The 23,419-nt window shown below is 35.4% G+C and overlaps 1 protein-coding gene across 3 annotated transcripts in view; it reads left to right on the top strand.

The window, feature by feature from the left end:
* The first annotated feature begins 1,472 nt into the window (after positions 1-1,472).
* LOC143470290 (uncharacterized) overlaps positions 1,473-23,419 on the top strand; it is a 45,095-nt gene continuing 23,148 nt past the window's right edge. The window contains exons 1-19 of one of the 3 annotated variants that reach the window (XM_076968326.1): positions 1,474-1,632; positions 1,695-1,850; positions 2,442-2,510; positions 4,270-4,433; positions 7,104-7,242; positions 7,311-7,446; positions 8,334-8,512; positions 10,192-10,329; positions 12,324-12,773; positions 13,254-13,351; positions 13,721-13,875; positions 15,632-15,891; positions 16,976-17,073; positions 17,344-17,501; positions 18,078-18,163; positions 18,253-18,492; positions 18,608-18,746; positions 18,819-18,965; positions 19,127-19,358. In XM_076968326.1, coding sequence (XP_076824441.1) covers positions 1,700-1,850; positions 2,442-2,510; positions 4,270-4,433; positions 7,104-7,242; positions 7,311-7,446; positions 8,334-8,512; positions 10,192-10,329; positions 12,324-12,773; positions 13,254-13,351; positions 13,721-13,875; positions 15,632-15,891; positions 16,976-17,073; positions 17,344-17,501; positions 18,078-18,163; positions 18,253-18,492; positions 18,608-18,746; positions 18,819-18,965; positions 19,127-19,304 — 2,985 coding nt within the window. In that variant the 5' untranslated portion in view covers positions 1,474-1,632; positions 1,695-1,699 and the 3' untranslated portion in view covers positions 19,305-19,358. Of the gene's footprint in view, positions 1,633-1,694; positions 1,851-2,441; positions 2,511-4,269; positions 4,434-7,103; positions 7,243-7,310; positions 7,447-8,333; positions 8,513-10,191; positions 10,330-12,323; positions 12,795-13,253; positions 13,352-13,720; positions 13,876-15,631; positions 15,892-16,975; positions 17,074-17,343; positions 17,502-18,077; positions 18,164-18,252; positions 18,493-18,607; positions 18,747-18,818; positions 18,966-19,126; positions 19,359-23,419 lie in introns of those variants that run through there. The other 2 variants (XM_076968324.1, XM_076968325.1) reach the window with 2 other exon arrangements.

Raw genomic sequence — 23,419 nt, 5'->3', positions numbered from 1 at the left:
GAGCTGCATAATAGCAGACAAAGAGTCGCGGTTCGCCCAGGGTTGCTAGCAGCTGGCACGTATTAAAATTCCAGGTCACATGCAGAATTTATATACAAATTGGCATGAATAGGAGAAATGTGTGTTTTTCGGCCCAAAAATCAACTTTAGGCTTATGTAACGGATATGTGCTTTTTTGCCATATTCCTGTAGTCTATTATATGGTCTCAGGCAAAACTTTATTGCGGCCGCATGTGACGGTTTTTAAGTCATTGCATGTTTGCTAATGTCACTACATAAAGAAATAAGCAGGTAAAATAGCTTTTTTTCAAACACATAAACTACGCATTCGAAAACGTCACGTAATAGTAACTAAAGACTTTTTCAGGTAATGGGCCTACTGGTTTGTGTTTAACTGTGCCTTCTAATCCAGGTTTGCAAAATTCCTGAGCTCATTCCTCATTCTGATTCCAAAAGTTGATGCTACACATACTGTTACAAATAAGCAAACCTCTAACAGTTTAAGGTACCGAAAACCTCCCAACCTTATAAAATGTCCTGACGTCGAGCAAATTACCCAACAAATGTGAAGAAGTGGGAACATCACCATGCAGCTATTAATGGTTAGCTCTATACTTTTTGCTTGTCCCAGTCTAAACTGCAGTGTTTTGGATTTTTTAAAGAGTTTTTTGTATCTGCTTGCTGCAAAAGAACCTTTGGATAATTAATGCATTTTAAACATTAATTACCCTAAATTGTATCGTATTAGATTTGATTTTGCTAACAACAATAATATTTTAACAATAAATTGGTTAATTTTAAATTTGCACACTATAATTACTGCTATGGCGCTTTTTTAATTTGCTTATTGCTATAGCGTTTTTTTAAATTTCTTTAGTGGCTACTTTTGACAAATTTTGTATTTCCTACTTTGGTAACGAGTGGCCGGTGAAATAGAGACTTATTTCATTGGCTTCTGGTAGCCAGTTGAAAAAGCAGTATTCGAGTAGTTTCAAGTCGGTGAAATGAGAAAAGAACAATAGTCTGCATCATTTTTGCTGAACTAAAAGTAAAAGCTGTTTTTAGTTAATTGTTAGGCACTGATTCCAAAAATAACCTCAGATTTTTCCTATAACGTTAATTTTTTTCACAAACACAATTTTGACGGTAAGAACAAATAAGTATAACATTAAGCACTATTCACAATACGTAAATTCTGCCTTGGCAAAAAAGCACTAAAAATTACTAACATCATTACAAAACTGAAAACAACATTATTTTTAAAAAGAAGCTTTGTCTTTTTTGACGTTCGACAATGTTCATGTGTTTCCTCGTCTCTCACCAGCAGTAATTGGCCGTCATATTAACATTTCAACCAACTTTTGTATCTTTTATCATGGTTTTTATATTTTGGTTGAAACGTTCATAGACAAAACCTGATAGACAAAAATCACTGCTTTTTTGGAATCAGCGCCCAGAATTTTCCTTAAAACATCGTTTTAGGTGTTGTAATGATTACTGTATTTCTGCAAATTGGATGTAGACTTCTGAAAATTTCTGTTCTCTGCTATTTTTTGAACAATTACACAAATTACATTTGAAGACTAATGGAATAATATTCAATTATTTCTCATTCATGGAGTAAGCTCAAAGGTAAGACTTTTTCCAAATGTTGGTTGTTGTTTGCATATTTCAAAATTTTTCACCATTTTTAGAAACAATGGAAAAATCAAGCAAACAACAGGAAACAAGCAGAAAACCCCAATCAAATGCCAATGAAATTGTTATTACCAATGCCACATACATAAAAATTGCCTCCATTTTATTTGCTGCCGCTGGTATCGCTGCAATTGTAGTTTCTACTCTTTCAGGTAATATAAGGAATTTTTATCTTTGGAAGAAAAGTTATATTTCTTTATGAAAACTTTTTAAAGTTCAATGCTGAATCGTGTATAATTATTTTTTGATACTAATTATTTTATCAACAATTTTTCATTTTTATTGGGGTGTGAAATTGTTTCTAACTTTGGCTCCACATTGTCTATTTGATATAATAGAAACCACAACTTAAGAATGCCATTGCCTTCATAGCGCCTTTATACTGACAAGAAAGGACACTCACTACCTTTCGATTTATTCATTTGCCATAAACTATTTGTTATGAAAATGTTTGTACAATGCAAGAACTTGCTGTTAGATCTTTTTAAATTGGCATAGACTTCATTCATTCTTTGTTTAAGTTGCATTGATAATAATGCTGTAAACATAGTTGATGTTAATTCTGTTTGGGTGGTTGCTTAGTATGGGAACAACAAGTGTTATAGAATGATAAAAATGTCATAAGCTTGCTTACAACCTGCCACAAGCCATGCTTGGATAGTTGGAATTGTTTTTTGCACTATGTGCGTTTTTGCACCCCATTTTATATTGTTCATTTTTAATGAAATAGACTCTTTAAACAGGGTCAACTGATCCATGCATAGAAATCAGGAAAAGCAGCACAAATGGTTTGCAAAGGAACACCTGTCCAGGTAATTTTTGTAAAGATTTATATGATCTTGTACTCATGTCACCTGTGATGTAATAATGTCAAATTAGGACAATTGAATTTATGGCATAACACCTTTGTTGAATAACATTAAAACGACCAATAGATATGCAGTACGTAGCTACTCGTGTTATTGATACCTACGTATTGGTGTGAATAAAAAGTGCAACCAAGAATACAAAAAACCAGAACAACAAATCGTAGAAATAGGCCAGGCCGATTATTGTGGCTGACAGCTTGATGCTCATTTGCACAAAATGAGATCAATGTAAAATTGTAATTTATTTTGAGGCTATATATTATAAGTGATAGTAATAGGATAAGTTCAAAATATCACTAAATCTCATTTATTAAAAGTTTTATTTTTGCTGTATTCTGTGTAACCACTTCATATCATTTGATTACCTAACCCTAAGTCTTAAACATCTGATTACTTTTTCATTCATTTCCGCTTGCCATATCACAAAATTTGCAAAAATTTAAAATTAGAGATCAACATTTCTCAAACAAAATAAAAACAGGATATAGCTTGGCACTCTGAAGGTTAAAATTATATTTTTCTACGTGAGCCTTTGCAAACATAAGCTTGCTTCTTCAGGTGTACTGCGAAAACGAAAATTTCTCTAACAGTTGCATTTACGTGTAGTTTTTTGTCATTATTCACTTTTTTAGTTTGTTTTTTTCAAAATGTTGAGACGATATTATTGTTACTGCACAAAATCCTTTTGTTGTGTCATTGGTATTGGTTTGCAGAAGTAACTAAAATAGCTGGGAAGTGGCAATAGCCATATAAGTTTGAGAAGACATTTATACAGGATATTGTATACCTTGTGGATTCGTCGCACCTACTGTATTTTACGGACCATAAGGCGCAATTTAAATCCTTTTTTTTCCTCATAAATTGATAGTGCGCCTTATAAGCCTAATGTATGGATCAAGTAGTGCTTTATTGCCTACACTCAAAACCAGCACTGATACTATTATTATATAAATAAACCACCGTCTTACACAATAAACTACTGTAAAAGCAACTAGCAACTGTGATATTCACTAGGCTCATTTTTTCTTTTGCTCATTGTACTATTGTGACTTGCTTACATTTATTACGTAACAAGTAAACTTTTATTTCTCTTGTAAATAGGAATAAACTCTAGTTGTTTTGAGTTTTAATTTTCGTTCGTTTGATCGTTTCTTTGAATAAAATACAATAATAAATTTGAATAAAATAATAAATTTTGTTTAATGAGCTTTATACGGTAAACCATACCCCTTAAAATACATTGCGTTCTATAGCCTGGTGTGCTTTATGTATGAACAAAAAACTAATCAAAGCCATTTATTGACAGTGTGCCTTATAATCGGGTCTCCTTTATGGTATAACCTTTATGGTCCGTCAAATACGGTAATATATTTAATAATTCTTTATAGTTACCTGTGTGTGGACTGTGGTATTTTGCAACATTGTAATAATTACTTTTTTTAAAAGTCGACATTCATTTATCACGTTCACTATTTGCATTGGAATAATCAAATAATATAGAATGAAATAAGCACTTATGATCAACAAATTAACTTTCAAATCAACCCGCATCCATGGCAAGATATTAACCTTGCAAACAAATTTTAGGTGATCCTAAGGAACACCACATTTTTACCAGTAGATCCAATTGTTTCTATTTTCAGGTCAAAAATTTTAGTACTACATCATTTAAACTCAGTTTAATGATTTTATTTGTTTCTAGAGGTTGAGTGTGAATTTGATGTCTCGCTCTGCTCCTTTTCATGTCCATTTGGTTATGAAATGGACAGAGATAGATGCCCAGTGAGCTGTAAATGTGCAGTAGATACCAACTCATTCCAAGGAGATATTCAAATAGATGAGACTCAATTGCCAAGTTTTTTGAAGGTGGGTTACAAGATTTATATTTTATTGAACTTGCATTAAGTTTGCTCATATGCTATATTGTCACTACATTAGAATCAGTTAGCACATTCCCATCGAAATCAGTCGACTTTGAATGTAATAAATGTTTTCCCTAAAGCTGCAGCAAAACAGTTCTTGGCTTACGTGGAAAATGCAATAAATACATTGTACTGCTGTTATTCAACACAAAAATTGGTGTAATAAGGTTTGTTTAGGTGGTAGTGTCTTTCTGAGATGGTCCCTATTAGTCCGATTTGACTTTTGTTCATAATAAGCCATTGGCATTGATTTTCTGAAACAAAATGAAAAATCTGGGAGAAAAATTAAAAACCACAGTTAGAAGAAATGTTTGACTTTGTGAAATAAGTTGTATGTTTGGAGCAAAATTTTAAAGTTGAAATTGCCATATTCAGAGACTAAATCCAACAAAACTGAATAGCTCTTTTGCTTTGGTCTTCCGCTAATCTAAGCGCCCATCGTTGACAGCGGTTTGAATGGATGACCTTTTTGTGGCAAAACAGATACTTTCAAAGATTTTCTGCTCCTGTTATTTAAAAGCTTTTAGTAAATTCTCAAAAATTACCAAAACTTATCTTTCTGCTTGTTTTAATGCTATTCTTTATTATGAAGCTTCTTATCAAATAATGAGCCACTATAAAGTAGTCGGTAGTAATTTGTATTAAAATATAGTGAAGCGGTGAAGGAACTGAACTATTAACATCACAAACTTGAATAGACTTGGCAGGCCATGTTGACGTTTATTTACATTATTACAAATTGCTCCCAGTAATTCCTCGAATGCCTCAAATCCTCGAATTTGCCCTTGAGATATATTTTAACAACATAGCGATTTTATACCGGTTATAGGCAGGACAGATAACTCTAAATTAAACAAAAAAGGTTAATTGTTGCAGAAAACTGCCTTGTGTTGCGCTTTCTGCTTTCTTGTCTCTTTTCTTTTATAATCTTGTTTGTCTTTTATTTATTGTTTATTATGTGTTTGCTTTCTGTTGTACTTAATGCTCGCTTAGCTAAAATGTCTTTATTAGTACGTTTCAATTTTTTTTCTTCCCTTTTCTCGACTGTTTTCTCTTTATTAGTGTGGGCTTTTTTTTCTCTAAATTGTTCAAGGTAAACCTGACTGTTACTTTCACTCTTCGTTTCATTTTGCATCTTTTTGTTTCCTGAGTTGGAATTGCAATATGGGTTTGTGTGACATTTGTTATTGGTATAATTATTACAAACTGGCAAAAATCACCGGTGCGATCTCAAGCAGAAATCACTACAGCAGTGAAACTGCAATAACTATAGCTGCAAACGCCTGTGTAGCGTGAACTAGACATAGCTGGCAACAAAGTTCACTGCTCGGCCATGTCAGCGGCGTTTGATGAACTCTGAGCTCCACCCAACAAGCTCTCCCGAATACATTTCCTTTATCAAATTCTGGGAACCAATGTCTGGTAGTAATATGGGGATGGTCATGTTGATTTTTTTAAGTTGGCGTAAAGCCAAAGGCTTTAATCTTTCTGTTTGAACTCCTGGAGTATTTTATTTTTGACTCCGTTGTGTATACTATCTCCTTTACTGTTTCCTTAAGTCAGCACAACGTTCATAAGTCCAAATTTTTATATTCCAAGATATAGTCATAATTACATCAGAAGCATTTTCTTGCCCATTTCACAATCCGAATAGAGCTAATCACTTGAATTGAATGATGAATCAGAGGGAAGGGAAAAGAGAATGATTTTAACCAACTTCAGTTTTTATTTCGCTATAATGAGCCAATTAGCGAGAGACATTGCTATTTACATCATGCTGCGTGTACAAAGTAATTCATAGAAATGACTAAAAATCTAACATATTCTACGTCACCGAGATTCTTTACCACAAATATCATCTAACACTCTAGATATCTGACACTGCCTAAAAAACACTCATATACTATGTCAAGTATGTAGGTTTAGGAATTAAATGTTTGAATGACATGATTAATCAAGGATAATACAGCTTTCTAAATATTACATTTCATCTAACTAGAGAACACACACGCTTATTAAAATTCCAATTAATTATATAAGTTATTACAATTTACTATTACATTTACTACTACAACTATTATCATGGTAAAGTGGGTTGTGCGATGTTATCAGGCTGCCCCAATTTCGTACTTGGGGTAGCAAGGTACCCTTGTCTCCTGGAAATCGATACCATTGTAATTATTTGAACACAATAAAGAGCAATTTGCATGCAGATGGAATCCAAAATCAAATATTAGGCGGTGGTTAGATGTATTAAACAGGCTTTTATAATGAGCAATGAATAGGATAACTCTGTCCCAAGCAATTTAGATACAAAGTAAGTGGTTGGTTGTATAAGCCAAATATCACAATATTATCAGGTCTCTTAGTCAAAGCTTTCAATACTATGTTATTATATCTGACGAGCTTTAAGTAATCAGTAATCAGTGTTCAATAGTATTAGAAAATTCCAAATACAAACAATACTGCAGTATATAGAAAAGTATAATATAGTATGTTGAAGGTGATGTTGAAGTGAATTAGGTTTTGACAGATTATGGATGCGTTAAAACGTTGCATTGATTTCCTCAACTCAACAATAAATGACAAAGATTTTTGATATTATTTTTTTTAGGTTTATGGTTATGAAGAAGATGACGAGTACCAAGAATTTTCACTTCAGGTTGGATCAGCTTATATTGCTAAGCAACGTTGGAATGAGGAAATTGAGGATCAAAAAAATGTAATTTATTTCGAAATGGATCGCGGAATTAGTAAGTTCTGCATAATTTCATGCTGAAGAATCAGTTTTTTCAGATTTTCTACCACTTAAATATTCTAGAATCAGTCCCACAAGCTGTTAAAGCAATCAAAGAAGGACACGATGAATTGGAGAAGCTTTCATGCTTTAAATTTAAGCCTTACTTATCCTCATCGGACTCATCGTATGTCAGATATATTCGGGATTATGGATGTTGGTATGTCCTAGATTTGAATATTGTAACATATTGTTTTAGCTTTTTTAACAATTCTTTTTTAAGTTTTAAAATTACCGGGTTGATAGTTCGCGGCACTTTGTGTAAATTGTTCTATTAGTTTTGCAAAAAATTGCATAAAGTTTGGTTTCACTGACAGTGTAATTTAATTTTAGGTTCTTGGTTATTAACAACTATTCTATTGCTATAACGTTTATAACAGAGATCTACAACAGTTACTTTTCCCTGCAACTACACAGACCACTAGCGAAAAGTCATTAAACAAAAAAATATGAGAAAGCTGTTTAAGCACAATTATTGCACAGATATAGCAAATAGTGTAACAGATGATGCAGCTGTAACACGTAATGTACAAATAGTTAAAATCGATTTGTACAAAATATTAAATATACATGCATGTAGGCTGTGTAGGTAGAATACGAACCATACTTATCAAATTAAATCAAATACAGTCTGTGGTTTTGATGCAAACTTTCTCTACAAATAAACAATAATACAAATTCTCTTGATTCATTAAAGGTGTAAAATGCATGACAAGAAATAGATTGTCTATAATTTTGTGCCGGTTAGCATGGATTCTTGTTATTTGGCATTCGTATTAACACGTCTTCTGTATTCCGACAATGCATACCCTGAAAAGTGGACAGTTTAACACCAAAAACATGTTTATCAACTTAAAACTTGTTTGTTTTTTTATGACATTGTATGTTCTTGCACTCACAATCATTAAAGTAGAAGACGTCGAGTTCTCACAAGCACAGCACATTATCACATCCCTTCTTACCCTAGTAATTGTCATCTGTACTGCATTTCTTGTCAAATGAAATTGAGTTTGAATCAGTGGTATTTTCAATATCAATATATTGCAGGGCTAGAGTTGGGAGACAATATAATGCTGCCTCTGGCCAAGATGTAAGCATTGGTCGTGGTTGTGAAAGTTGGACTACTGTCGCCCATGAACTTATACACACCTTCGGTTTTGAGCATGAGCAATCTCGACCAGACCGTGATGGTTATGTCAAAGTCAACTACGAAAATATTCGAAAAGGTTTGATGTCTCTATTCCTCACTTTATCACAATTACTTTGGATAGGTTAAAAAAGCTTGGGTGTAATTGTGACAAACAAAAAAGAATAATTGTTCGAAATGCTCTTACTGTGAATTCAGTGGTTGTCAAATTTTTAACCTCTAATAACAGCTAAATTTATCAATTTAATGCTAATGGGCCACTTAGAGGGCCTTTCTTGTGGCTGTTACTTTGAAAAGTTTCGCAACTTCAATAACTTGTAGTGTCTTGTCTGTGGCTACTATTTTGACAGGTTCCACAAATGCAAAGTGTTTGAAATTCACTGATATTTAAACGCTCATAGCTTCAAATATTCTTTGATATGTGAGTTGGCCACATCTCTTCAGATGTGTTTAGTGACCGGCAAACAATTCCTGTCGCTACGAATTAATTATAGTGAGACTTACGCTCCTGTTTGTCTGAAATCAGCTTTGGTGTTGTAATTGGCTCTAGTAATGCAGCTGCAATCCAGAGAGTGACTTAAAGTTTAAGACAAATTGCTCCCCAGTTTTAACAGATGAAAATATCGTTGGTATAAGTATGTTGGTCAAATTTTGCATCAAATTTTAGGTTAGCATACATAGTGCACAGACGAATTTTAGTTGTTGTGGTGTTACCATCTGATGGTTGTTATTCATGGAATCAATTAAATAATTGTTTTGATCAAATTTTGTGTGAGCCTAATTTAAGCATTTCCAAATTTTGGAAATTAAAATTTTTTATTGTTATCTGATCATATGCGTTCTCGGTTCTAAGCATTATAATGTAGGTATTCTTGCTTAAATGTGCTGAACACTGTCGCCTGTACTCTATATCAGGGGTGGGCAAACTACAGCCTGCGGGCCGCATCCCATTATATGCGTCCCATTTTATGCGGCCCGCCGGCACTTGCAGAAACTTCTACTCATCACTTATTGTTTTAATTAAACAGGTTACATGACAAAATATTATTCCCTTTACGAGTGTGCTTTTCTCTTCACTTTCAGTGCGTAAACACACACACGTCAGTCGCGCATGTATTGCAACATGCTTTCAGCAACTAGCCGTACACTTCTCACGCATTCTTTGATTCAATTGTTTGATCATAAAATACAAATACGGTAGCGGCTACCGTAGGCCTTTGTGATGAAGATTGCGTAGCTTTAAACGTAACTGAGTATGAAATGCAAAAATTGTGTTTAATATGAATATGCGTTTATTTACACACAGGGTAAATTTTCCTACTTTGTAATGAGAGTGTGCGGTCCCCCCGGCTGCAACATTTTTTGAAATGTGGCCCTCAGTACAAAAAGTTTGCCCACCCCTGCTCTTTATCATCGATGCCTAACTTCAGTAATTCCAGGTTATGTTGCCGGATCTTCGCTCAAGCGTGACCTTTTTAGGAGCACTTTTGTGAGAATGCTGCACGAAATAGACTGTGTTGGTATATTATGTTTTGACCCATGATGCGAATAACTAAATTTAAAATTCCATTTAGTCAACTCTTGAGCAATAGACATTGATATGTCATGAAAGTATAATTGACTCCGCTAAAAGATTATTTTTATTTTTATAAGTTGACAGCTTGCTTCCACCTATTGGTAGTTACTTACATTTGACAGTTAGTTTGCGTTTATCATATTTTAATTGTCAGTTACACCTAATAATAGAATGTTTTTAAGGGATGGATGGCAATTTCAAAAAGATTCCACTTAAATTTGCACTCGATTTGGGATCTTCGTATGATTTTGACTCGATTATGCATTACGGAGCAAAGTTCTTTTCATCAAATGGCGAAGAAACTTTGGAGAAGTTACCTGGTAAGTTATGCGTCTGTTTTGTGCTATGCCTGACTTATATCAATGCTAGCTTGCTAGGTGGTCAACTGGTCAATTCTGTTTAATCGTTTCCGAGCTTCCTTGTTATATTCGCAGCTGCGCCATGCTTCCTCTGTTTTATGATTCATATTTTGGACGTTGACTTGCTGTTAACGTAGTTGTCATTACGATGATTACATTACTTTCTATTAGTTTCATCGTAACTATTTTATCCCTGCACAGTTAATCTGTGTGGCGTTAATAAAGTCATGCAATGGCAATTTTTTGAAGCCAAAGAAAGCTATCAAGGAAGCCCAGCATAGTGCAGAGAATGAGAATTATAGACTGGTTCACATACAAAATAATAGTTACAATGCAATAGTAACTGTTGACATTGAAATCTAGTTACAGGATAAGAAATCCTAGTATACAGTCACATAAAAGTTTCGAGGCCATGGTGCTAAACAAAGCACAGTATTGTTTATGTCTACGATAGGCTATAAGCATGAAACATAAATTTTGCCAGTTTAGTAAGTTGGAGCAGTTTTCATTATAGTTCTGAAGTTTTTTCAGTCCCAAATGGAAGCTTGCATGTTTTACGTATGAACATAATGAGAAAATTATGTGTCTTATACGTCACGCTGTTCTTGTAATTCCAAAAAATGACAATTTACTCAGTTGTAGAAAAAAAATGCCTTCCGTTTAACAAGCTGATTTCCATAACTACCAACGAAGCCCCCTCAATGCAGGAGAAATACAACAGGATTGCAAACAGATGTAAGATATCTAGCTAGGAATCAGAATTGGATTGAGGCTGGGAGCTTTTCCTGAAAATTAAAAAATTTTTGAAGACAACTAGAAAAGATGTTCAGCATCTTTTGAATGCAAGCTGGCTGGCATTTTAGCCTTCCAAACCGACACAAAAGCTCATCAATCTAAACACACTCTTTCAAGGCATAGACAAGGTAGTAGTAGGCATGATTGAGGATGTCTTATCCTTTCAAGCAAAGTTGAAAAATTGGAGCTTTCGGCTTGGATCGGCTCATGTCTGGTACATTAAAACAATTTAGACGGCTCAGACTGTTAGTTGAAGATTGTCCTGAGATAGAGGTTTACATTCTTTGATTTAGAGAGGTGGTAAATGCCATTGAATTAAGTTTTCATTACGATTTTGTGACTTAAGACCATCTCCCCCATGCTGGCTCTATTTTCAGTAGAAAGGCTGACATAGAAAGCTTACCATTATCACATCTTACTTCTCTATGGAAGAAACCGATGTGGAAAATGAAAATATTACGTTGCAAGCACATAAAAATAGCCCTCATTGTTGGGAACTTGAGGAAGGTTCTTGACGGAGAACAGTCGGTCTAAAGACGAAGACGTTATCTGGCTCTATTTATCTATTTGAATCGTCATTTTCGGACATGCAATTGATTTAAAAAAATGAAAATCTTAAAATTGTGAGCTTCTTGATAAAACTTTGACATTTTTAGCTTCAGTTTTTTGTCTAAAGAAAAATCATGTCTTATATGCACTAATACGCATATGTAATATAACATAAAACATAACGCTTTGGGGTTATGGGTACAAAGGACGACACAAATCAAAGGTTACGCATCCATCCCAGTAAGCACTCACGGATTGTCAAAGGGTATAATCAGATAAGGTTAATTAAACCAAGTTATATTGGTGTGTCGTAATACATAATCATGCCAGTAACAACCAGTCAACCATGGATGTACAGGTTTATATGCCATGGAACACAACATATAATCAACAAAAGTGTAGCAATTAGCCCAATATCAAAACCTTACAGTAGGAGGTCCAACTGGTGCAGAACGTTTGCAAGATGGCACAGTAAAGTTGATCACAGGCCATCACCTCGCATTAAAGTGGAACGGCATGAGCGAAAGGTTTACACCCCTGGCATAAGAATTTAAAAATTGAACAACTTGTCACTAAATACTGCATGAACTTACAACTTTCTATGATTTTAGATACTCCGACAAAAGGAGTACCTGAGTGGAGGAAAGCCTTAACTCAAGAGGATATCAAGGAATTGAATGCATTGTACTGCAAAAACATGAAAATAGGCAACAGTGGTACAACAGGTGGCAGTGGTGGTTCAACTGGTGGCAGTGGTGGTTCAACTGGTGGCAGTGGCGGTTCAACTGGTGGCAGCGGCGGTTCAACTGGTAGCAGCGGCGGTACAACAGGTGGCAGCGGCGGTTCAACTGGTGGCAGCGGCGGCTCAGCTGGTGGCAGTGGGAGTTCAACTGGTGGCAGTGGTGGTTCAACTGGTGGCAGTGGCGGTTCAACTGGTGGCAGTGGCGGTACAACTGGTGGCAGCGGTGGTTCAACTGGTGGCAGCGGTGGTTCAACTGGTGGCAGCGGTGGTTCAACTGGTGGCAGCGGTGGTACAACTGGTGGCAGTGGCGGTACAACAGGTGGCAGCGGTGGTACAACAGGTTTTATTTTTAATCTATTATTTTCTCGTTATCATGCATTTTTTTTTTCTAATGACAAGAATAATAATTAATTTTTTTACACAAGTACGTATACCTTTTGAATTGTGTGATCTGATTTCCTACCACAAGACTAAACAATGTATATCTTGGTTGATATAAGTCCACTGCGGTGTCACCGACATATTAAAAGTCTTTATGTCCGTGTTTTATTATTTGTCACGCCATCTTTTTTGGTTAGCAATTGTTGTAAATTTATTTGTCTTCTTAAAATATTAAATTAATTGAGTTTTTGAAACTGTAAATCATGCTCAGACTTTTGACAATGCTCATTAAGTCATTACAATACAGCTGTTCATCAGCAATACTATGTGCGTATTTAGAGTTATATTGTCACTGTTTCGTTGAACCAACGGAATGTAAATTGTTGACAATTTTCAGCAAACTTTTATTGTTTCTTAGGATCCATACGTTGGGGTGGTTTTGGACCATATGGACAGTGCACATGTACAAGTGCATTTTCCTTTGCTGCGCGTACTTGCATTGGTGGAACGTATACTGTAAGTACCTTTTTCGTTTTTGCTGGTTTTGTGTGGAAAGGAATGTTCATTAACAAAAGTCCAATTAACAGAATGTAAATATGTTGAAACTGAAAGTTCTGCGAAGTGCTGAGTATGTTGTGCTATAGTGAAGGTGTCAAAGCACTCAGAGCAATGCTGTTAAACTGTAACAAAATAAAGCTCAAAATAGTTGTGCGTTAAAATGTTGACCATACATTACCAGATGATAGTAAAATTTACACTGTAATGACATAGTAAACATATATCAGTAGAAATCAGAATAAAATCTAAAGTTTAATGACTGTTTTGGCTTTATAGTTTTTTACGTTTAATCTTCTGTTTATAGTTAGCATTACGTTGTATATGCAGCAATGCAGAAAGAAGTTTCCCAACACAGCCATTTACAGTAAAAGGAAATGCATTGCTAATCACCGTCCAACAACTTGCACTTCAGCTCAGTGGGGACCCTGGGGCAGTTATGGACAATGTTCCAGAACTTGTGGAACTTATGCTTTTAGACAGAGGTTAAACTCGTATAAATATATCACTAAATTAAGTTTGTGTTGTTGGACAATGTTAAATATCTTTGTAGTTTATTCACATTTACACAGACTGAATATTATAATATTACAATGTTTAATATCTTTTTAATTTTTAAACTTTTATAGACTGAATATTATACAATGGTAAATTAATTTCTACTAGGTCAAGTTTTGTCAAAGTGGGAAGCAGGTGTTAAAATAAGTTGACCATAAATCTACGGCGAGTCAATGAATTAAAAATAATAAGTTTTTTTTTTTTAGAGAAACCATGTTTCCCAATAGCTTAACTCACAGATAGTGAAGTTAGATGCTAAACTACAGCTCATTTTTGGCCTTTGTTGCTGTTGTTGGTTCCTAGTTGGGTACTGGAATTTGCAGTAGGAGCAAATATTTCAATATTTAATGTAGTATCACCTGTTGAAAAGAAATATCACTTGAAATTGTTCATTTATATGCAGAGTCAATTTTTATCCAAAATTTTCAGCTAAACAACAACTTTATCGGGACCATTTTAAAAGTTGAAATATAACTGGCAAACTTGACAAAAGTAATGTACTGTACATACTAAATACCAAGATGTTACCAGAAATTGGTTCCATCGTAACATCGATAAAAATAAATATGAAGGAATAGTTTGTTCACAATCGCGCTCAGAAACTGTTTCGAAAAAGTTGGAAGCAGTAAGTTGTGTTTTTGTCTTCAACAGTTGAAAACACTGGAATGACATTTGATGCAACCCCTTCGGCCTTCTCAATCATGCCAATGCATATGAACTCACTTTGGCATAAACTGAGCATTTTATTTGTTATCTGGAGATATTTTATTTGTTCACAAAATAGAAACAATCATCATTATATTATAAACAAAATTAACTTGTATCAATACAATAAATTTCAATCCAAATTTTATGTAGGTACTAAATACCAAAGAGGAGATCATTAACATAATTTTGTGTTAGTAATATTTTTGTGTTCAGAATGGTCTTTTTTTGCTGTGCTTCTAAATGCAAACCGTTACATGTTGGTTTCCGATTGTTAAGTCATAGTTTTGTAGTGGTGGTGTTGCTCCTTTACTGCTGACTGATTACAACCAAAGAGATGCAACTCCTATCTCATAGGTTGTATGCAGTTGCTTATATATGAAGCGTTCTTTGAAAGTAACTTCTCATTTATAGTAGCAATTGTGAATGTGGGGCACGCATGGTGCTACAATTCCACCCACCCTGTCATGATTAGCAGCAAGTTTGTAATAATATTTCTGTTATATCTACTTAAATATTTTATTTCTATGAAAAAAAACTTTTTCAATTCGGTCACTGGCTTTTCTTTGCTTCAAAGTTAGCTTGTCTTGGAACCTGAATCTCACTGGATCCCACATTCCTTGAAGATCATTTGTAGGTTTTACTTATGACGCCAACAAACCCAGAAATAAGGATTGAAGCTCAATAAACTTAAACAGTATTGAGCAATTAATGGGTGTTTATGCTCAATCCTTTACAATTGGGAAATGGCAAGTTCTGGGGCTTGTGAGTGTGACTGAAAGGAGCAAACCACAGACCAAGTTATGGCTTTTGTCTTCCTCACGCAATACAGGGCATGCGGGGATTGAATAACAGCCTGACTCAGTGGCTGCTCTAGTCACGTTGTATTGTCTGGGTGGCAGAATAATGTCTGGCTTCCAAGAACATGAAAATACAAGTTAAATTTTAGACTGGTAATATGTGCATGCTTTGTTTTAGGGAGAGAGATTGCCCTGCAGGTTATGGTAAGTGCTATGGAGTCAGTGCTAGTACTGTACCCTGCACTGTCCCGAGATGTACTTCTGGTGGTGGTTCAACTGGCGGCGGTTCAACTGGTGGCGGTTCAACTGGTGGTGGTACAACTGGTGGCGGTACAACTGGTGGCGGTACAACTGGTGGCGGTACAACTGGTGGCGGTACAACTGGTGGCGGTTCAACTGGCGGCGGTTCAACTGGCGGCGGTTCATCTGGTTATACAGGTATAACTAAGATTTTTTTCAATTTATTGGTTACGTTAATACAGTAAATATGCATTGCAGTTATTATAGAATATGTAATATATATTCCAAACTAGATTTTTACCTTCTTACAACAAAGCAAATCATGAATTGCAATTGTTATTGCAATATTATAATTAAAGTTATTATTTTAAAGGAAACTTAAGTTTTCACTATTTTTCAAGGTAGGTAATGAAGAAAATTACTTTACAAAACATCTTATGGTGTGAGTATGGGTACAGGTACATGCCCTCTGTGCAATGCAAGCTTTATCTATCAAACAGCTTGCTTAATGTCTATAAAACAACCAACAGGCTGCTTAAACAGTGTCGAAAATCATTGATTATATGTGATATTTTCAATTAAAACACTTTAAAATATGGGCTTTTAGTTCATTGCTTGTTCAAAAGCTTCCAAACCTTTATAAAAAAAGAAAAACTAAACTTAATTATAAACTCACAAATTAGTAACATATTTCATAATTAGCAGTAGAAGTATGTTAAAATGAAGGCAAGGAAACTTCATGCCAAGATAATGTCAAATCAGAAGTTTTTCTTCAAGATAAAACTTTTTCAATTACTACTTAGTCATTCTCTTCTTAACTCAATCATTCAAGTTGCTTGATAATGGTATGTTGAAAACCATTGAAAGTCGATGTAATTACAGTAAAAAGTTTTAGGTTAACATTCAAGTTTTGAAATGCATAATTTCGCATTCCTAGCCTGTTTTTATGTTTAGATTTGTTGTGTTATGAATACTGAAACAAATTTATTCAACTGCATTTGAAAAAAACCGTTGATGCAACAATTCAAACCACGTTTGTGTTACACGTTCCTACAATAAAATATTATCTGGTGGGGTAGTAAACTGACAGCTAGCACTTTACTCACATATTGGAGTTTTTTGAAAATGTGGCTTGAGTAGTTACAACTATGATATTCATTGTGTGTATATTTAGACTTAAGTATATTTAGAAAATGGTTTCGAAAGCCATTCATGCCATTCTTGTTGAATCTCTACAATGTAAACTGTTGTGAATTTTTATAAAACTTGTATTATTTGTCAGGGCCCAAACAGTGGGGTCAGTTTGGACCTTGGAGCAAATGCAGGTGTACTAATCAATATATACTTTCTCATCGCTCTTGTGTTTATGGAACTATTACTGTAAGTACCATTTGACTTTTTCATTTCTTTGTTCAAAACGAAATGCTAACTAATGACTAATGAGTGTGCATTGATTAAATTTCATTGCCATCCCCATTGCACAGTTGTAAATGATCACAAAATAAATTAAGACGTATGAAGTTGTTCATCAAATGTTAGCAGGTGGTGAAATTGTTACAGTAATGACATGATCAGAACGTTTGAGTATTTGATTTCTTAACTAAGTGTTTTTATCACAATCGAGCAGTTGCTGTTACGTTGTATTTGCAGGATTGTGAATATCACTATCCCAACACATACTCATTCAGGAGAAAGAAATGTGCTGATAGTGACCGTCCTAGCAATTGCCAGTCGCCATCTCAGTGGAGTCCCTGGACCGCATATGGACAATGCACCAGAACTTGTGGGGACAACTCATACAAAATCAGGTTGAAGTGTTTAGCGTAAATATGTCACGCCTAATCTTTGCCGATGAAAGTGATATGAACTAAGTATAATAAAATAATAATTTTGTTTTTACTAAGCCAGTTATAATTCAAATGATATATCTTGTACTCAAACTGTACTGAAGTGACAACAGGAAGATTTTCTGTAAATTAAGCTTGAACTAGCTGAGCTTTGGTGCATTTGTACGAGTGAAAGTAGATGCTAAGCCACAACTCACCAACCCCAGTCACCAAGCATTTTTTCCTCGACTTTGAACTTCATCTCAGAAGAACAAAGCATTTTATGAGCTGTTATATACATTTCGCAAAATATTTTGGCATCTAAAAGTTAAATGCATGTGTCTTGCTTTCATCATGTCCAAACTAACACACAGTTCATGGATTTGTATATGTATGTACAAGTGAAGGTAGCAGTAGACTCTCTGATCCATATTTGCTCTTTAATTTATTTATTTTAGTCAAAGGTTGGTTGTAGACTTTCTTACAAAGCCTGAAATCAGTTAAATTCTGCTAATTTACAACCAGGTATTTGATGTATTGTCTATTTTATTGCTTTAGGTCTAGAACCTGCCAAGGAGTTGTTGGAACGTGCGTTGGACAGAATTCAAATGCTATAAAGTGCTACGTACCACAGTGTACAGACGGTATTTGACCTAGCAAATCAGAAACTCAGGCAAATGTTCCATTTAAAACTTTTTGCTCAACTGGAACCAGCTTATCTTTCATTCTTCAGCGCTTCCGCAATGGTCCGCTTGGTACGAAAGTGTTCCTTGCACGAAAAGCTGTGGTGGCGGCTGGAAATGGTATCGACGTCATTGTCTGAAAAAAGAAAGTAGCACTGGAACCTTAGTGCGGTGGTTTGATAAGGATTGTCCCGGTGGAACAGATCCGCGTACAACCGAATCTGCACCTTTATCATGCAACACTCAGCCATGTATATCTGGTAGAGTTGGGCTGTACAGCGAGGAGCCAAGTAATTGTTTATCTTTAGTACAACACAGAGCAGGATACTTGACAGATGGCACTTGTTGATAAAAGTGCAATTTCTACTACTTTTCATTCATTTAATAAATTAAATATATTTCCAGTTATCAAGATGTTCAGGAGAACGCCGATAAAACCGCTCAATAATCCCTGCCCGGCTTCTAAAACACTGCGGTGGGTGTTTGGCGATTTTAACGGCGACCTTAAACAGGATGCAATGTGTGGCGAGGACAGTGGCATTTTGTAAGTTTTCTTCTCACAACTACCTTGTCCTTTACAAAGATTTGTCTGACGCGTACGGTCTTGTGTTAACAGCCACATTTTGTACGGGGATACATCTGGACGTTTTGCTGCACTCGGATGGTCTGGTTACATGCAGGACTGCAGTAGAGGGGCAAAATATTCAGCGGATTTCAATGGTGATGGCTTGGATGATTTGCTGTGTCAGGACAAAGAGAAAAAGTAAGTGTCACTGCTACACCGTAAATTTATGTTGCTGAAGAAAGTTTGTTCACTGGACTTTTACGTTTGTTTGTTTCCACTTTAGAGCTTATGAGGTATTTACTATTGATTTACTTCGAAAATATTGTCAGATTACTGCAGTATTTCTTCTCTTTTGGCAGATTGTTGTCAGTCAAGTTGTCCGAAAATGCAGTCTTTGACGCAGACGCGGTTTTCGAATCTCATTTCTGCACCGGCGCCAGTGATGAGGTCATTCTTCTCGACGCAAACGCCGATGGTAAAGCTGACATACTTTGCAACCATGGACGTTCAAGAATTGAGATTTTACGCACTAAATAACGATTGCTGTTACTGATTGTATTTCTTGCCTTAATAAAGTTTTTGTTTATGGTCTGGAATAGTGTTTAATAACTTTTTAGCAACATTAAAAAAGTTGATCTAAAGTGATTTTTGGTAGAAGAGAAAAATAAGACGTGTAGATTATGCAAGATTCTTCACCCAAATTGTGCATTCTGGTTTGCCTAGTTAAGACAACCATTCAAGTTATGAGAACAAAGTAAATATATTTATAAGAATGTCTCTTTAAGAATTGATTTTGAAACTTGACAACCTGAGGTTTGAGTACTGTTAGACAAAGTTACCTTTGTTTAAAGTGGCGTCAAAGACCTAAAACTAAAATCTGGTTTTGTTGGACGTCTGACGTAGGGTTTCAAAAACCTGTTTAGACCAATCAGAACGCAGAATTGTTGGTGTTGTTTTTTCTAGCCTGAGAATTAACTAAGCAATTGGCTTGCTTCGAAGTCCCAGGTTGCGTGCAAAATTATGTTAAATTTGGCTTGAAAGTCGCTAAAATTGTTTTTATGCCAAAAGTGTTCTAGTGTTTATTTTGGGCCTCTGTTAAAACATTTGGATCACGTTTTTTTTGAAGTGCTGGCTTCTCGCCTCAGTGATCATAATATTCTTAATTCGGCAACAAAAATAACGATTTAATAGGACAGAGAAAAAATGTTCATGCAATTTTTCTCTCAAGACGATGATTTTGTATATAACATCTAAGGACTTCTTTCATCTATGGGTCTACTTGAATATAAACCAGAAGAATGGAGGTTGTTCATTGACAGCTTCAAAAAAGGCTTGAAATGTGTGCTACTTCACAACGGAAATAAGTTTACCTGTGTTCCAATTGGCCACTCAGTCATTTTAAAGGAACACTACCAAAGTGTAAAGATGATCTTGAAGAAACTTTCTTATACTGAGCATAACTGGGAGATATGCGTTGATTGGAAAATGGTCAACTTTCTGTTAAGACAACAAGGCAACTTCACCAAGTATCCCTGCTTTGTTTGTTACCGGGATAGTTGGGCCACTGATTAACACTGGATTAAAAAGTAATGGCCCATACGTGAACAGCTTGTGCACGTAGATAAAAACATTGTAAATGAACCTTTGGTCAGTCATGATCACATTATTTTTACCTCCATTGCACATCAAATTGGGTTTGATGAAACAATTAGCCTAGGTCTTAGATAAAGATGGTGCTTGTTTTGATTACCTGTGCAAAGTATTTCCTGGTCTTAGTATTAAAAAGCTGAAAGCAGGAATTTTTGATGGGCCACAAATACAAAAATTAATTAAAGATCAGGTTTTTGCCTCACATATAAATGAAGTTGAGAAGGCAGCCTGGCACTCTTTCGTTGCAGTTGTAAAAGGATTTCTTGGAAACACAAAAGCAAGCAACTATGTGGATCTCGTAAAAGTGATGTTTACGAATTTTCAAGCTCTTGGATTAAGGATGAACATAAAATTTCACTATCTATTCAGTCACTTAAATCGCTTCCCTGAAAACCTTAGAAATATGAGTTAGGAACAAGGTGAAAGGTTTCATTAAGATATCAAATTAACAGAAGAGTGATATCAAGGTAGATGGGATACTGACATGATGGCTGGTGCCTAGTGCTAAGCTGTCCACAACAAGACTACAGGTGAAAGTCGTATAAGATGACTTTAAGCTATATTGAGTAATTAACTAGAGTGCATCTAAGAACTTCACTAATGCACATCCTGAGATGGATATATTTCTTCATAAAGTGTTTTGCTTTGAATACTCCGTGGTAAATGAAAAAAATTGATTGCTTGTTAATTTTGTCTGTTTTTACAAACTGTCGCCTTTCTTGTGTAGGCTTAGGCATACTTGGTTTGTTATTCCGAAATTGCTGCTATTTATTGTTCACTTCAAGCAAGTTTTAATGTGGTATTGGAAGCTTAGTCTCACAAATTGCGATATGTTAGGAGAATCTGATGAAAATTCGAATAAATGGAGCAATTTTTGTGTTGAATACATGGAAAAGAATAGACTTATGCAGCACTTTTTCATTTAGCAAATCTCATTATGTCTTTAGCTTTTGCTCTTACGTTTTAGTGCAGAAACACTACTACAACATTTAATATAGGCTGTTCTTTAAGATAAAATGCAACCTAGCTTCAAATTTAAAAGCTTCCAAAAATATCGAAATTCGCTAATATCTTAAAAACTAAAGCCAGTTTGCAAAAACTAATGGCTTATTCGAGCTCAGCGCACCTGATATACTCAAAAATCGTTCTTACCTTCCACGCCTAAATTTTTTTCAAAATTTCTGCATCTAACTACTATTGCCAACTCATTGTTTTCCTCGCTGCACTAGTTCTGAAATTATTTGTTTTTCTTGTCGAACATTTTACTCCCATTCCTTCACGTTTCATAAGCTCGCACTTCCACCAGCGACCATACGTAGAGAGGCAGATAAAAAAAATCACCGAAACGAACAGATACTAGTTATGAATTATGATGATGACAACTCAATAGACATCTTCGAAGCAGCAGTAGTAGTAGTACAGTATTACTATGTTCTTGATTAAGCGTAATATTGAGAAAGTTTACAGCACCTAAAATAAAAATCTTTTCCTGTAGACTATTTCTGTTGTAATATTAAAACTGATCGCCTGACGAGAAGTTGGAGTGCAGACTTGGGCGATTTTGAAGTATCTCGCTCGGAAACATGTAATTCTTTGCCCAGAAACTGAAGAGGAGATTCGAAATTGTGACATGTTAGATGAAGTGGCGAGGTATCTGGCAGTGCCTTTCTATACTCTTTGTTACACTCACGACGGTTTTGACGAGGCAAAGAAGAAATTCTTCGGCGAAACTCTTCCAAAGTTGCTGGACTTGCTGGAAAAATTTCTTGGTAGTTCTCATTGGATTATCGGAGATAAAATGACCTACGTCGATTTCTACTTCTGCGAGGTGTTTGACTGCATCCAATTAATGACGTCAGATTGCTTGGACAAGCACCAAGGTATGAAGAAGTACGTGGAGAGATTCTATGCCCTGGACAAGATTGCAGCTTACAGGCAGTCAAGTCGATTCAAGAAATGGCCTTTTATGACACCTCTGGCGAAATGGGGAGGAAAATGCGAAGAGTGAATCTAATCATTCTGGAAAGTTTAAATAAACAGTGCTCGTATACTCCCTGGTATTAGTGCTACGTGACTGTTATCGTGGTCATTAACATGTTGTATCGCAATAACAGTTTAATAAAACTAATGACGTAGGCCTACGTTGGAACAATTTTGAAACAGAAAACTGCAAAGTCGTTTGAAAATAAATCTACACCCTGGATACTTTCCACAATAAATACACAGACCACAAACATAAGAGCAGTGGTGGACTAAACGATTCATAGTAACTGATAAGCGTGGAATGTATATACTGAAGTTATCCTCGCACCTGATATCGGTTGTGTCGTTTTGGAATTCCGATAATTATTTGAGTTTTGTTGAAACAGAACGGAGCTTACGAGCTGCAAACACCTTTAGCCTGCTACACAGTAGAAGGCTAAGGTGTAAGAAAAGTTTAAAAAGTAATACTAGTATACTCCTTATACTCTATCCTTATCAAGTCAGCAGAAGGGATATCTTGTGGTAGAGTCTATAATACTCGACCACCGCTTCGGTACTTAGCAATGAAAGTCCATTTCTTTGAGTGTTTGAACGCAAACATTTGCACAAATCCCAACGTAAGCTTTGTGAAGGCGAGGCACGTTGATTCCGAGCAGTTAGTTCAGCTGCAATTGCCAGCAAGTACAACTCAACGTCAGCAGACGCAGAAATACAAAAGATATGTCAAAGTTTATTTCTCGGTGATTTTGGGACGTACGAAGCTTCGGCGAAGCGATACGATACATGCTTGAGTACCTTGAAGTGGGCTACAAAGACAGGAGGTATTATGACAAATATACTTTGTTCCTTTGTGTACTACTTGTGTGAAGTATTACACAACAAACATATTCGCAATAATGACCACGTACACTGGCGGTAATTGTTATAATATGAGCGAGGACGATTGTTGGTTTTTTCACCGTATATAACTTGTAATAATTATTCAATCCGAAATGTAGCCTAAACACGGTACGTTAACT

This window comes from Clavelina lepadiformis, chromosome 9 (assembly GCF_947623445.1).
Source record: "Clavelina lepadiformis chromosome 9, kaClaLepa1.1, whole genome shotgun sequence".
NCBI classification, from domain to species: domain Eukaryota; kingdom Metazoa; phylum Chordata; class Ascidiacea; order Aplousobranchia; family Clavelinidae; genus Clavelina; species Clavelina lepadiformis.
Note: the sequence above shows the minus strand (reverse complement) of the source record. Positions and strands in the feature narration are given on the sequence as shown.